Source organism: Trematomus bernacchii, unplaced genomic scaffold (assembly GCF_902827165.1).
Source record: "Trematomus bernacchii unplaced genomic scaffold, fTreBer1.1, whole genome shotgun sequence".
In the NCBI taxonomy this organism is placed as follows: Eukaryota; Metazoa; Chordata; class Actinopteri; order Perciformes; family Nototheniidae; genus Trematomus; species Trematomus bernacchii.
In genome coordinates this window covers 17,429,505-17,445,420 of record NW_022987720.1, presented here as the reverse complement: position 1 = coordinate 17,445,420, position 15,916 = coordinate 17,429,505, and the positions used below count along the sequence as shown (strand labels likewise).

At 42.2% G+C, this 15,916-nt stretch overlaps 1 protein-coding gene across 6 annotated transcripts in view; it reads left to right on the top strand.

Moving 5' to 3' along the window:
- dnm2a (dynamin 2a) overlaps positions 1 to 15,916 on the top strand; it is a 29,324-nt gene that overhangs the window by 3,236 nt on the left and 10,172 nt on the right. For 2 of the 6 annotated variants that reach the window (XM_034143928.1, XM_034143926.1), the window contains exons 2-14: positions 2,801 to 2,874; positions 3,077 to 3,226; positions 4,966 to 5,169; positions 5,806 to 5,904; positions 5,984 to 6,144; positions 6,249 to 6,391; positions 7,903 to 8,038; positions 8,135 to 8,202; positions 8,773 to 8,911; positions 11,127 to 11,213; positions 12,031 to 12,101; positions 13,674 to 13,725; positions 14,692 to 14,703. In XM_034143928.1, coding sequence (XP_033999819.1) covers positions 2,801 to 2,874; positions 3,077 to 3,226; positions 4,966 to 5,169; positions 5,806 to 5,904; positions 5,984 to 6,144; positions 6,249 to 6,391; positions 7,903 to 8,038; positions 8,135 to 8,202; positions 8,773 to 8,911; positions 11,127 to 11,213; positions 12,031 to 12,101; positions 13,674 to 13,725; positions 14,692 to 14,703 — 1,396 coding nt within the window. Of the gene's footprint in view, positions 1 to 2,800; positions 2,875 to 3,076; positions 3,227 to 4,965; positions 5,170 to 5,805; positions 5,905 to 5,983; positions 6,145 to 6,248; positions 6,392 to 7,902; positions 8,039 to 8,134; positions 8,203 to 8,772; positions 8,912 to 9,577; positions 9,717 to 11,126; positions 11,214 to 12,030; positions 12,102 to 13,673; positions 13,726 to 14,691; positions 14,704 to 15,916 lie in introns of all 6 variants that reach the window. The other 4 variants (XM_034143927.1, XM_034143929.1, XM_034143930.1 and 1 more) reach the window with 3 other exon arrangements.

The window sequence follows — 15,916 nt, the reverse complement described above, 5'->3', positions numbered from 1 at the left end:
TAATCAGGACCGTGTACCAATTTCTGGCCGCATTGTGTTGTCATTGTCCTAGTGGCGAGTAAAGACGTCATATCTATAACGGCAAGCTGTCTGGGTGGAGGTTTTTATCAGATCTGTGGCAAGTAGTCTACTGAGAGACCAGGAGGTTTTAAAGCTCTTGAAGAGTTGTTCTAACTTTATAGCTGTACTACACCTTCTACTACATCATTTTGTTTGATTACCATAATTCTGTGCCACATTAACAACAATATGACCATGTTAGCATCATTAAAACCTTTAAATGAGTTGCTACCATCACTATGAGTAGTAGGAGACATGGTCTGGGTTGATGGCATGGATGCTAAGAGGAATTGGAACGGAAATGTCCTCCAGTGTAGAATCTTTTCAGAAGCACAGTGGATTTCCCTGTGAGGAAATAGAACAGACAGCCAAGGAACAGAAAGCAAAGGGATTTCCCACTAAGCAGTTGAGTTTTGGTTGTGCTTGAAAAGGCTTTGCTGCTTGGCGATGCTTCTTGGTATACCCACAGTGACAGACTGTGGTGCGGGACTGCGGATAGCCATAATTATACGTTCTTTGCCACACCAGAGAGCCATGGGATAACTCTCACTGAACCACAAACACAGTTTTGTGTACTTTGCCCTCCTGTGAGAGCGTAGTATGACATAAGAGTTTAACACACCGGTTTCCGTGTTTGAAAAGGAGCCCCGCCAGGCCTCTGTAGACTGGAGGGAAGCAGGATCAGCTGGAGGCTGTGGATCCTCAGAGTTTCTGTTAGTTTGTAAGAGTCACAGGCTGGCAGGCTGGCAGGGGGAGGGGAGTTGGCTTTGCCCATCTCTCCCGGTCCTACTCTCTTGCTTTTTTCTTGTGCAAGAGGGAGGGTGGCTCACAGACTGATGCTCTTTGCTTGCCCATCCATAATGCATGAAATGATACACAATCTGCTCAGCCTCGTTTATCATTTACAGCCCATCAATAATGGAATCCCGGCCTTGTGCTTCTATTCAATATGCCACTGCTGTTTATCTAATTCTGTCTATGAAGACTGACTGGTTCCATTCTGCTCTTATGTGATGTCTTCTCAGAAGAACATTTGTGAAAATAACATTTTGTTGTGTGTGTGAAGCATATCCTTTCCCTTGCTGTAGTTTTTGTTCTGAATCCTCCCTTGCTCCCATTCCTCGTCCAGGGCTTTCTATACCGCCCACTGGCCGTGTGAACAAATGTCTGCATGCTCCACTTTATGTTCATGACACAGCACCAGCGCTGAACCACAGACCTGGGGATTTTTGCTGATGTAAGGAACATCCAGAACGTTCCCCTCTGTTCCACCACAGGACTGCATTATGTTGTATGTCAGCTCCTCCCGTTTCTCCTGCCCTGTGCCTGACACATTCACAGTCTGAAGTCAGCGCCATGGTACCATCAGGCCTGTGGGTCTGGCAGTAGAGAGGAAAAGGAGAATGGGTTGGTGACATGCAGATTGTTCAAGTTCTGGGTCTAGTGATTAGCCCCAGATGTAGTGAGTGGGCTCAGCAGCAGAGAGGCCTTCAGAATTTGGAGGAGAGTGCACTAGACTGGGTTGAGGAGCGTCAATTCAGTTCTGACTAAGCAACTTTGGTCATGTGCCTGTTAAAAATTCTTCAGTAACCCTGTCACTTTAAAGCAAGCCAACTGCGAGAGATTTCTCATTGTTTCCTACAGGTTGGTGACTCACTACCAATAGCAATTGCCCCTTGTTTGTTTACTGTTATTTCATGCTCAGTGCAGTTGCATTACCTTGTGTTGTGTAATGAAGCGGCATGATGCAGGTTTGCAGCTGAGGATGTGCACACCGCAAGACAGTGTCAAGTCTCAGGCCCGAGCCTAGTGTGGTTAAGGCGTTATCATGGTCCATAGGTCTTGTGTTGACACAGCCTGATCTTACACAAAAGCTAACAGCCAGAGGTCAGCTAGGCCTTGCCTTTAATTAAATGGGCAGCCAATTTATCAGCAGGGAGGAAGTTCATAAAATGAAAACAGCCACTTTACAAAATCTCCATCACGAACCGGTAATCCACCCTAAAGCAGAATTTAGATTTTGAATATCCAACAATAAGAGAATTCAGTTTCAGCAACATTAAACTTGAGTGAGACCGCACCTGTGTCAGCAATTACACAATGTTTTAATGTCACCCAGTTAAGAGTTATACAAATGTTTTCAGTTCTCTATGAAACTGTGACAGGATTTGTATTAACATGGATGGATTTCACAGTGTTGTAGGATTGGTTCCAATACTGTCACACTGTCTGTGGAGCAGCTCTACAATTTGTCTGAGCTACTGAATCCATACATTTAAAGTGAACTAAAGTGAGGAATATTGTCAATATAACATCTGTAAATTACATTTTAGGGTGGATTCCCCCACTATCGGTGAGAGTGGGTGTGAATGAATTGATCTATGAAGCTCTAATGATGAGAGAAAATGACTTTGTCACATTTGATTTGTTGTGAGACGAGTTGGGGGCGTGAAATACCTCATGCCCATCAATTTACGAGAGGCCACGCTGCGAGGAAATGGACTTTGGGTGTAATGAATAATTGAACGTCCTTTCTGTCGCTTTCTCTCTCTCCCTTTCTTACTTTCTGTCACTTTCTTGTACGATTTATTTTCTTTTGCTATGTGTCTCTCTCTGTCCTGACCTGCCCGTGTTTTACCCAACATGCCCCTCTCCTTTTTCGATTTCTTCCTTTTCATCCTTTGTACTCTTTACAATTCTGCCGTTAATGTTTCTTCCTCTGTCTGCCTCTCTCCCTCAGGGACTTTCTTCCACGTGGAAATGGCATTGTTACCCGAAGACCTCTCATTTTGCAGCTGGTCAATAATACCGCAGGTGAGTGTGCCGGCCACATCCCGTCTCCTTTCATCGCTGCCCTGCACATGGCCTCTCGGTCACAGTGCCTCCAGCTAGAGCTCACTGTCTGCTATTTGCTGCCTTCATCTATTTAATTTAATATTCTCTCTCCCCTGTTCTCATTGTTTTTTCTCTCTCCCTCTATGCTCTCTTGTGTATGTCACTCTTCCCCTGTGTATAGAATATGCTGAATTCCTGCACTGCAAAGCGAAGAAGTTTGTGGATTTTGATGAAGTGCGGTCGGAAATTGAAGCAGAGACCGAGAGGATAACAGGCGCCAACAAAGGCATCTCTCCCATCCCAATTAACCTGAGGGTCTACTCCCCCAACGGTAATGGGCACACATCTTGTTGAAAAACACACAGTGGTAACACTTTGTCATTTGGCTTACTAAATGTAAAGAACATTTGAATATTATTTAACAAGATAAATTACAATGTGATGTTGCCCACCATCATATATTTTCACATACTCCTTTTTAAACATATGGTTGTATAGGGTTATAATAACTGGATCGTATCAAATCAATATAGTTCAGTATCTTGATCTTTGAGGTATTTAAAGGGGACCTATCATGCAAAATGCACTTTTTGATGTCTTTTATACATAAATATGTGTACCCGGTGTGTCGGGGAACTCACGCAGCGTCAGAAAATAAAACCCTCTCTCTTTTCCTCCGTACCCAAATCTCTAAAAACGGGGGTACAACGGAGCTGATCCAGATTTGCGTCCGATATGACGTAATATCGGAAATGTGGACCCACGGCACTATCAGAAAGTTGCTATCAGAAACAATGCCCGACTGTTTTGGACGTAATATGGTCGGTGTTTACATTAGCATCGCTAACACTCAGAGCTAACCTGTACTGGAGAGCATGTGTGTGAAGAAGCAGGAAATCAAAAGGAACTCACCTTGTGGTATAACCGGCAAGAGAGAAAGCCTTTGAGCTCCATACTGTTTCAGAAATAATCCTTGATAATCCATGATATGGCGTTTCATCACCGCAGTATTTAGTTTAGACGGTAGCTGCCGGGTCCCGCATGAGCTCAGCCCCCTCCTTTTTTATTTTGTATACATTTTTTTTTTTTTAAAGCTTTATACCCAAAATCAGCACTTTTGAAACAGGAAGTGAAATAGAGGGATATGAGGCATGGCTAGAATGGGTGATCTGTTTGTTATTTTGAGCAAAACACTTCATAGACATGTTTTTTATATATTTTTATATATCCGAGACCTATGCTATTGCCGAAAAATAGCATGATAGGTGCACTTTAAGTAATATGGTAAGCCAAATATCTATCATTTTTCTCAGTTCATTTTGTAAACATGATATATCTGATATACCTATTACTTTATAGCATGATAAAGTATCCGTATTTTACACCTATAATGCCCGCCAAGCAATATTTAATTTTGCCCCTCTCTGTCTACAGAGAGCCCTTTAAGATATTCATAAAACAAACTTTAATGCCACTTTTGTAATGTTCTAAGGTTTTTTTGTAATACACATCACTGAATTGCTGTCACAAACTATAATCTATTTACATCCCCATGGAAGCTGTCAAACTTGTTATTTTTCAGTTTATTTATTTCAGTAAATGCAACACTTAAAATAAAAACTAAGAGGGCGTTTATGTTTTTATGAAGTCGAGACTGTTTTACGACTGCAAATGCCTGCCTCCCCCAAGTGTCTCGTTCACAAGATGAAAGCTTCCTCTACAAACCACAGACACACAATAACATGTTAGATTGAGGCCGATTGTGTCTGATGAATGTTTTTATGAGAAGGAAGGAAAATGCTGTTGTCACAGGAATACTATATTTATCTTGTCATGTAAATATAAACACCACTACGAATTCTTAACACAGTGGTTGTCTACTCCAAGTTAATTTGTCAAATCACACTAATTGAACAGCTTTGTTCACAAAATTATAAGAAAAATATTTCTTGATTTGTTTAATTCGTTTTTCTTTTTTATGCCACTACATTCTGCACTCAGTCTTATTTACTTAATTTGAGCTGATGAAAAGCATTTCTCATCCCTACAACTTCTTTCCACGCCACTCAGTGCTGAACCTGACCCTGATCGACCTCCCGGGAATGACTAAGGTTGCCGTTGGAGACCAGCCCGTAGACATCGAGCACCAGATCAGAGACATGCTCCTGCAGTTCATCACCAAGGAGAGCTGTCTGATCCTGGCCGTCACTCCTGCCAACACCGACCTGGCCAACTCGGACGCTCTGAAGATCGCCAAGGAGGTCGACCCACAGGGTGAGCGCGTAGCTGTAGAGTCATTAAGAGGTCAAAGAGCAGACCTATGAACACAATGCAACACTCACTCGAATGATTTTTTTCTTAATGTCAACAAATATTGATTTACGGAGAATATTGTGTCAGTATATAAATCATGCTGTGAATTTGAAAGCCACTGACATTTTTTGGACATGACTTAGATCTGGAGTTATTGAACATGTTTGGATTACACAAGTCTAACACAACACTACAAAGCTACTGCTGGAATCTAATTCTATAAACAAATTGTTGATATTGTAGCCTTATCTTTATAATGCAGAAATATCAGGTTTAATCAGAATGAATAGACATGAAAATCAGCTTTGCAGCAATCCAAAGCTGATTTTGAATTTGAATACCACTGTTCTGAATGAAGCTTTGAGCTTTTGCTTTTGTTTATTATACATGCTAATGCTATTTGTCACGTTTCTCTAGTTACAAAATCTTTCTAGCTGTTTCTTAAACAAGCCTCTGCTAGAAGAAAGGTCAAAGACACTCAGATAATGATTCTGAGTATCAGTCATTTCCCTCTGCATTATTATAGAAGGGAACAATGTTATGATTTACGATTAATCAGTTTAAGTTGATGTAATAACACTTAATCATTTCGTGCAGGTCTGCGTACTATTGGTGTTATAACAAAACTGGACCTGATGGATGAAGGGACGGATGCAAAGGACATCTTAGAAAACAAACTCCTGCCACTGCGTAGAGGTGAGTTTTATACACACAAAAACACATTCTCAGACTTCGTTTTTGACTCTCGAGTGACTATTTGTGTTGTTGTGTGCAGGGTACATTGGTGTGGTGAACCGCAGTCAGAAAGACATTGATGGGAAGAAGGACATTCGTGCCGCTCTGGCTGCAGAGAGAAAGTTCTTCCTGTCTCACCCCGGCTACAGACACATAGCAGAGCGTATGGGCACACCACATCTACAGAAGACACTCAACCAGGTTCCCCATCAATTGTTTGTTGTGCAATCGCAATGTGTACTTCACTTCCTTCCATGCCCTTTGATATTTTTGAAATAACACTAGTTGCTACCCTCTGTCTCTAGCAATTGACCAATCACATCAGGGACACTCTGCCTGGACTGCGCAGTAAATTGCAGAGTCAGCTCCTCTCCCTGGAGAAGGAAGTGGAGGAGTACAAGAACTTCCGTCCAGACGACCCAACACGCAAGACCAAGGCCTTGTTGCAGTGAGTGTATCAGAATATTGCTGCTTATAACAATGTAGCAACCATTAGGTCATTCTTAAACACCTAGCATAACATGTTGAGTAGTTGGCGTACAATTGATGACTGTTCTGGAACAATTCACATTCACTGTTTTAGAGTTAAAGGTCACCTATTATGCAAAATCCACTTTTTCATGTCTTTTATACATAAACATGTGCCTCCTCTGTGTAAAGAGATTCTGAAAGTTTCAGGTAAAGAGATTCTCTCACTTTTTGTCCTGATCCATTTATATAAAAACCTGTCTGAAAATGAGCTGATCAGATTTTGGTCACTTTATGATGTCATAACGATTTTTTGGCTTGTGTAACCATTAGCCAATAACAAACCAAGGTAACCCCCCCCACCACCTTATCACCTGAATCTCCTCCTAGAACATTGTGTTCTTTTTAGCCAAATATCTCTCAGAGGGGCGTGGGGAGTGGCTCCTTATTTTCATCTAAAGTAATGGCGCTTTTCCACTGCAGGACCTAGCACGGCTTAGTACGGTATGGTTAGGCCTTGGTAGGCCAGGCTCACTTTATGCTGCGTTTCCATTACAGTTTAGTACCTGGGGTAGTAACTATAGTAACGCAGTGTAGGCGGGGCGATCGGCTGTTCGGCGGGCGGAGCGACGCTGCATAAAACTGCCGTGACGTCATCTTCAATGCGAACCACAAAACCAAAACATCAGCCGTTAGCTGTTAGCACTCAGAGCTCACAGCTCCTCATATCTGTTCAGAAACTAGACACAAGTTAAACAAGTACAAACCACAGACTGTCTGTGTCATGGTGAATACACTCGCTGCTTTATTTATGTCTGTAGGCCGTTGTTGTGAGTGTGGACGGAGCATATACAACGTTAGCTTAGCCTGATCGATCCGATCTCCATTCAGAAAACACGCATTTTAAAAGGTCTTTCTCCTGCCTGTCTGTCTGCAGACCGGTATCAGTATGTTGTTACTTCGGCATCATTTTGAAACGTGTATTACAATTAAATCACGGTAAAAGCTCCCTTGCCAGCGATTCTCTCTGATCATTCAGCAGTCGAGAGTGTTTACGTCACTAGTTTAGCATATTCAGCCCGGTTGTTGGCCCGGTAAGAACCTCGATTTTGGAGGGCCAGAAAAAAGGTGAAAAGGTAGCCCTGAGCCAGAACTACCCCTAGTGGAAAAGCAAAAAAAAGCCGTGCTGCAATGGAAAAGCGCCATAACAGACAGACAATCAGTACTTTTGAAACAGGGCTGAAACACAGGGGTTTATGAGATGTTACAATGCACGATCTGTTTGGTATCTGGAGCCAAACACTTCAGAGACATGTTTTGTATATAACTGAGAATTATAATATATTGATGAAAAACAGTATAATAGGGGACCTTTAAAGGAAGTGTAATGATGAGATTGGTTAGCATTACTCTACAGAACAGGGTTTTTTGCTGGGATGTTCAAGAAGCCTCAAGCTATAGTTTTAATCTTTTGTGTTTGACTCTGATCAGGATGGTGCAGCAGTTTGGTGTGGACTTTGAGAAGTGCATTGAGGGCTCAGGGGACCAGGTGGACACCAACGAGCTGTCGGGGGGCGCAAAGATTAACCGCCTCTTCCACGAACGCTTCCCCTTCGAACTGGTCAAGGTAAGTCTGTTGTTACAGTGTTTTGGTTTTCACAAAGATTTCAGTATTGTAAGATTTGTTCAAATATAATTAGCATCTTCTTCCCCTTTCTACCAGATTGTGTTTGATGAGAAGGAGCTAAGGCGAGAAATCAGTCACGCAATCAAGAACGTCCATGGTGTCAGGCAAGTGGAACAGCAACAAAAAAAAACTGCCTCACTTCCAAAGAAGCCCCCTACAGAGCTTAATATACATGACACTTCTGTGACCACACGCTTGGATTTTTTCCCCTCATACAAGTTTTTCTAATCAATCTTTGCCATCACAGGCAAGTAAAAGTGTTTTATGTTATTTGTGCAATGTGTTTCCCCCTTTTCTTCTTTCTCCCACTGTTAAATATAAATCCCCTTATCTCCATATTTAACACCACCCACCATCCTTTTCTGTTTCTGTTTGAGGCATTCATTTAAAATGAGGTTTTGTGTTATATGTGTCTTAGCGCTAATGTATTCTTCCCTGTCTGTTATCATATCTTGTTTGTGGTTGGCCTTATTTGGCACTTTATCTTTTCTCCACCTGTTATGGCTGTCGGTATGTTAATTGTCTATTTGTCCATAACCTCAGACCTTTTCAGTCACCTTTTTAATTTTTTTTGTACCTAATCATCAGTCTATTCATCTGTTTTGTCGGCTTACCCGTCTGTTAACCGTCCCATCTGTGTGCCGCTGTGCCTCTGTCTCTCTGTGCATCCTCAGAACGGGGCTGTTCACTCCAGACCTGGCGTTTGAGGTCATCGTGAAAAAGCAGATCGTTAAGCTGAAAACGCCCTGTCTCAAATGTATCGATCTGGTCATTCAGGAGCTCATCAACACAGTCAGGCAGTGCACCAACAAGGTACTGCAGGTGTCCGGCATCTCCCGACCCAGCCGAGACACGGGGCAGGGGGCGACATGCGGGTGTGGGAGAGGGTACGCTGACCCAGAACTTAGCCAACAGCTTCCTACAATATCCCAGAAAGATCAGTTAACTAAAAACAAATGAAGGTTCTGTGCGGTTTGCCCTCAGCCCAGCCCAGCTCCATTAGCCCCGTGCAGGCAGCGCTGTCGTGTTGTGGAGTGTTGTGACGGGTGACGTGTCGTCGTGGATACGAGATGTTTCAGGGACTCAACCTGTCTGAGCATCTCTGGTCTCTCCTGGACAAGCTGCAGGTCTCATAGCTCAGTACACAGCCAGTAAAACATGGATTAGTCTTAGGCTTTAATTTGGTATTGAGTTGTAAGTGACATCTCTGCCTTATTGACGCAGTTTTAGAGGAACTGGTTTTTTAGGGAAGAGGATGTGAAAGACCTGTGGCTTGTCCTTCTGCACTGCTTGATTTGTCTGTCTGCAACTATAAACCACTAACTAAACAAAGACTCTTTATTTCTTGTCTTTCTCTTTCCTGGCTGTCCTCTTTTTCCCCTTTCTGGATTTTCTCCCTTCTTTTTCTTTCTTATTTCCTCCCTTTTTTCTCTCTCTACCACCACAACAACATGCACTCTGAACCCCATGACCTTTCAGAACGGGGCTCTTCACCCCTGACCTGGCTTTCGAGGCGATAGTCAAAAAGCAGATCCTCAAACTCAAAGAGCCCAGCCTCAAATGTGTGGACCTTGTGGTGTCCGAGCTGACCGCGCTCGTCATGAAGTGTGCTGTTAAGGTAACCAGGGACCCCCCCTGCTGGGATGATGGCATGACAAGAAAAGGAATTCCTTTTCTTTAGAAATGTCTACCTCTGTCATCCTAGTAAAATGATCACCCCAGTGAAATCAGTCCCATTCCCACCCTTACCATCCGTGCCCACTGCTTCCAATGTGTGTATTGTCCCATCTCCAGTCTTCCCACGTCTGGAAGTCTCCATACCATTCAGATTTAGTACCGACTTAAAAAACACAATTTAAATTTCAAACACAAAACATTCCATCAGACAGCTCCCCCATGTCGTCTGACCTCAGTATCATTGCTCATTAAAGCATTTAAATATTTTCCATTTCCACATTGCTTCCTGGTCTGACATCCAGCTCTGTGCTGAATGTGATAGAAAGGGAGTGATGTTAGTAAAGAGATGTTGATACTAATAGCCAATGCATGCGGTGGCAGCTTGAATGAAGGGTTTCCATAGCAACGGTGCTTCACTGCCATCTTGTGGACCAATGGAGTCCCTGCACACTATTGTATTATTGAACATACACACTGGATGTACATACACACTTTCCCCTGTTTATCTCTCCCTCACTCCATTCTGTCACTTCCCTTTCTCATCTTGTCTTCACTAATATCAATATTATCAAAACTCTACCATCAGCTAGAGATGACGGTCCTGAATGTATTGACATTGCTTAAAATTAAGACATTACTCTGTTTGAAAGGTTTCTACATTGATATTCTAAACAAAATGCTTGCTCAAATTTACAATGAGTAGGATTACAATAATGTATGGATGTAGAAACTCGTACATGGTCTTACATTCATCAATTGCGACCCCCTAGAAGTGTGCAGCCTGTGTGTTTCGCTTTTCTTTAGTCCTCAATCCTCCAACCTCAATATAACAAACATCAGATCCCAGTCACCCATCCAAGAAGAAGCTTAGACAGCACTGAAAAAAAATGCAAATATAGTGAGGTGAAACGGCAAGCACACAACGCTCATTCCACATTATGAGTCAATTTGTAATTGGCTTTCAATCCCTGGAGAGCCCTTTGTGCCTTTTTAAGCCCATGGCAAACTTGTAGCATTACGTTGTTGGTTTTCAATTCATGAAGTCATCCCTGGCTGATGGTAAAAACCTTATCACCTTGTAGAACAGATGGTCATTGTGTACTTAGAGTCTGTTTTATGTGTGTTGGTCTGTGGTTATTTGGATACGTGTGAGAATGAAATGTCACTTGACTATCTCTTTCCCTTTTCTTTGTTCTCTATTTATTCTCACTTCTCACTCCTGTTTCTCTCTGATTCTTATTGGTAAGTTTTACTAAGCTCAAGCTCACATGCAAGTGTGTGTGTGTGTGTGTGTGTATGTGTGTGTGTTCTCCGTTCAACGCTGCAGTAATGTGGTATGTTGCTTTTTCAGCTCAATTCTTACCCAAGGCTGAGAGAGGAGACTGAGAGGATTGTCACCACCCACGTGAGAGAGAGAGAAGGAAAGACCAAGGACCAGGTGAGTCGCTGGGATGTTGAACAAATGGACTCTCAAGTGCTCAGGCCAGCCTTTCATGTTTATCTTTTTCATATGCGCACAAAATACAGTAAGAGCTCCAATCTACAATTCATATGTGGCCCTGCTAGAAATATTGTGCTGACAAGCTGGCGGGAGGAAGATACTTCCCCTCTTGTTGCCCCTTGGAAGGGGGAGGCAACACGAAGTTGACGTTGGCAAGTGTTAGCTTATTGATCCATATGCAAGCTGCCAGTGAAACATAACAAGAGATAGAAAAATAAAGTGTTTAGTTTCTAGTGTCTGTATGTTAGCAGTCTCTTTAACGTAGTTTGTGCAGAGAACCAAATAAACCACAATTACATTTTATAAGCTGTAAATTGGTTATTTGATCAACCTTAAAATAATTGTACTGCATTAGCTCAGTTTGTATTAGTCTTTCAGTTTTCTTCAAAAGAAAACACAAAGGTTTACACATTTAAATATCTAAATTAATTGTGAAATACTTGAACATTTTGAAAGCATTTTTCCTAGAACTCATTATTTAAACCAAAAATAAGGCAGGCAGGTAGATTCGTAGGGATTATAACCTGAAACTTATTGAATAAGTCATATTCTCAACTCCACCTCATCTGCAATTAAAAAAAAAACATAGGGAATATCAGTCTATATTGGTATAGCTATGCATGTATCTTAAGTTGTAATCTCCCTCAAGGTGAAGTATTAGTCGTGCAAACTTGCTCTCTCTTACTGCCCTCTGTAAGTGACGTTTAATTGAGAGCTCTCCATCCTAATCACGTTTTTCTGGTCTCTAATCAAGGTTCTGCTGCTGATTGACATTGAGCTGTCCTACATCAACACCAATCATGAGGACTTCATAGGCTTTGCTAAGTATGTACACCCGCCTTCTTTAGTCCAACTTGCAGCGTGTTTCCAGAACCTGAAGTCTCAGTACAGGCATCGTGAATCCGATTAACTCCGGTTTGCCCGTTGTCTGAAGTGCACTTGTGATTCTGTACATTTAGAAAGGAAAAGAGCTGTAATCATGTCACTACTAGCCACAAATACATGTGGAACCCAGCTGCTGATTCAGAAACCAAACCGGTTCCCCACGGCATCACTTCTTCTGAATCAAAGTGTTGCTTATAAGTAGCCACATGTTGTAATCAGGCGTGCTACAGTGTGATGTAGTATGCTAATTAGTCATCCAGCCACATCAGAGCATGAGGCTCCCTTGGGGAGGTGGATGCCATAATGATAAAGGTCACATTAGTTGCCCACCTCTCCCCCCCTTTTCGCATGTAACAATAATACTCCTCTAAACAAAGCCATCATGTCATGCTCGATTACTTGCCAGATAAACTTCCTGTCTGCTGCCGACTATGTGACCACCATGATGAAGAATGCCTACTGTACAATGGAGGGTGTTAATGTTTTACTACATTTGCTGATAGCTGCACTTAGTGTGCACTTGAAACACATGTGCACACTGTAAAGCACTGTTTTTGTGGTATATCTGAGTGGTTTAGACTTTGTGCTTGCGTTCTCGTAGTCTAGTAGAGTAGCATGTAGTTCCCCCCCCCCCCCCCCCCGCGTGGGTCGTGCCGGTGACTGAGTAACAAAGCACGCCGCTTGTGTGTGTGTGCGGGTTCATGCTAGCCTCTGCATGGCGAGCGGATTGCAGTAATGTGTTGGAGGTTAGCCAGGGTTGTTTAACGGTTCTCATGACGTCACTTTCAGTCTTGACTACAGAAGGCTGGATGATGGTAGCCCCCCAGGGTTCAGCAGCAACAGGTGGGCTAACTGAAGGCATGTAGGGTGGTGTGTGTGAGTGAGAGGGACACTTTGACTCTCCATGTTGTTAGAAATCTTCTGCGGGCAATGTTCAACTTCCTGTATGTGTGTAGCCGTATATATTAGGGATTTTAAGATATACATCGGCCCAGTATTAGGTCATTTATTCCAATTATGAATTATGCTATCCAGTCTACCAGGAAACACACAGTAGAAGAACAAGAACAGCATGCCTAATTGAGTCAAATATGTCATTGTCAGGTGGATGTTTTTGACAATGTCACAGGAAGACATTTTTTTTATGTACATATTAAACCAAATAAATCTACATTGGAAGAGTCTGAATTGTTTTTGTTGCGTTTAAATTAATCAGTTACATTTTGTGAGGTCTCGGCTTTGAAATATGAAATCCTCCATCTTTGGTCACGACACCTTAGCCTTTCTCCCCCCCAGGCTTGTATACAGGATATTCACTTTTTTGAAATACACCACTGTGAAATTATTGGTTATCTGGTCATTATCACTCATGAGACGCAGATAAGTGTTGCAAGAAAAAAAAATGTGTGCACGCCTTGTATATATTTTTAAATAACTTGAGACAGGTTGTGTTTGTTGTGCTTTCATCAATCATATTTATTGTCTTTTCTGTCCATCTGTGTGTAATGACAGCGCCCAGCAGAGAAACACAGCTGCAAACAAGAAGAGACCCATACCCAACCAGGTAAGTCCTATCACCCGGCTCTGGCCTTTTCACCAATCCCAGCTTTAATCTACCTTGACTGATGTCTCCCATTACCAGCCTATTAGTCACCCATGTGAATATATCTCACTTCAGAAGTGATTAAGCTCATCGCCATTAATCTATCGCAACCTATCAAACTGTTAAAGATACCTCCACTGTTAATCATTTTAACTACTGATTAATGCCGGTTCCTTTATTTCCAATCCTCATATGGAACGGGCTTGTCCGCAAAGCTGGTACTTCTTCTTTTCTGTTTTATACAGACTGATATTAAAGTATGTTGAATTTCGATGTGTGTTGCTAAGATCCTGAAACATGATTTTGAGACTGCTAACCAGCGTTAGAGATTCTAGTTTCAGTGAGGGGAGGGTTTCTTTAATGAAGTGAAAGAAGACGCAGCTTCCCTCCTTTTCTGAGCAAAGCAGTTTTTTTTCCAACGACTATAATAATTGCTGTTTGCATGTGACCCAGGCATGTTGTTCTACTGCGAAGCAAAACGTAATCACAGGATGCTGTTGGTTGTTTTGTTGCCTGGCCATTAACCCACAAGCATCTTTTGAATGGAGATTCAGAATGTGCATGGCCACTGCATCGATCAACTGAGCAACAAATGACATAACCAAATGTTTGTATACCTGAAGTAATTCTAATTGCATGTAACTCTTGCTCTGTCTCTCTCTCTTGCTCTCTCTTTTTCTCTCCTGCCTCCACCATCTTGGATTACTGCTTTCTGTTTCCTCCTTTTTTTCGCTCCCCTCAAACATATCATTCCTTACCCCTTTTTTCCATCCTTATCTTGACCTCTTTTTCTCTACTTCCCCTTCTTCCTCTCTCCTTCCAACTCTCCACTTGCTCCCTTTTCCCTCTCCTCCCATCTCTCATCTCTTCCTTATCTTTGCCTGCTCTCCTTTGCTTGAATTTTCCCTCACCTTCCTATAACTGCAGGGTGAGATTCTGGTAAGTACCCGAAATATTCTAACCGCGCTCTGCCGGGGGCAGCAGGGGTAGGCCATGCAGGAGACTGAGGCCAACAAACAGGTCAGCCAGTATGGTTAGGGTGGAGAAGACAGAATGCTGAGAGACAACAGGACAAACGGCTTCCTGCAAATACAGGAATGTATACCTCACCATAATGAGTTGTTTTACCCCTCTGCAGCTTGGCGTACTAGGAGAGGTCCAAGAGGAGAAGGTAGAGTCTCCAGATGAAATTCATATCAACATCAATTCTAGCTTCAGCACGCAGTTACCAGTAATTTGGAACTGACTAAACAGTAACACACGGGAGGTTCACTCGTAATTCTTGGTTTATTTTATTAAGACGGTAATTGTCTTTAATTGGACACATCTGGGTTGCTACTAACATTTAACTTTTTCTCCACCAAATATTTTAAACAGGACATTATAATTCCAAGAGATTGTTGCACTTGGCAATGCTTTGTGTTTCCTGTTAAGGACCTCAGAGAGAAATCCTCCATCACTGACCGTGGAGTGGCGTCAGTTCTCATGTCTTAGGGTTTATACCTCTGCTGCTGCCTCGTGCATTGTGAAAGTGTGCCTCGTGAGAATCATCCCTAACATCGCTGGGGTCGAAACGGGGAGGGAGTGGGGGGGGGGGGCGATTTGAATCGGCAACACAGTAAACATTTTGATTCTTTGAAATCTTCTTTGCATTCATTTCCAATGATTTCTTTTTAAAGTAAATGTATGTAAAAACCATTTCCCTCTAAAACTACATACATATCCAAAAACCCACCAGTCTCCACGTTCCTACTGAGTATTTCTGTATTTAGAGCAAATCAAATTGGTTTGTAATGTCGTATGGGGACTGGTCATGGCTTTGGGATACATTCCAATTATTTCAATGGGCTCGTTTCATTGTAATCATTCAAATGTTGTTTTTGGAGTTAATCTCAGATGTAATCGTACATCTTAAACAAATACGTGTGACACATACATCTACAACCATCATGGCAGTTGTCATCTACTAGCAAAAAGTATTCAAACTAAAGCATCTCATAATCTCCTCTTTCTTAATGTCAATTGGTATAACATTTCCCTCTGACTTTAACAAAGTGGATTTAAAACTTTAAAGTAGTTTTTCCCTGCATGTCTAACTAATATGTTATTGCCTCCTCATGTTTATGTTGCTGTTGGAACTAATGAACATGTT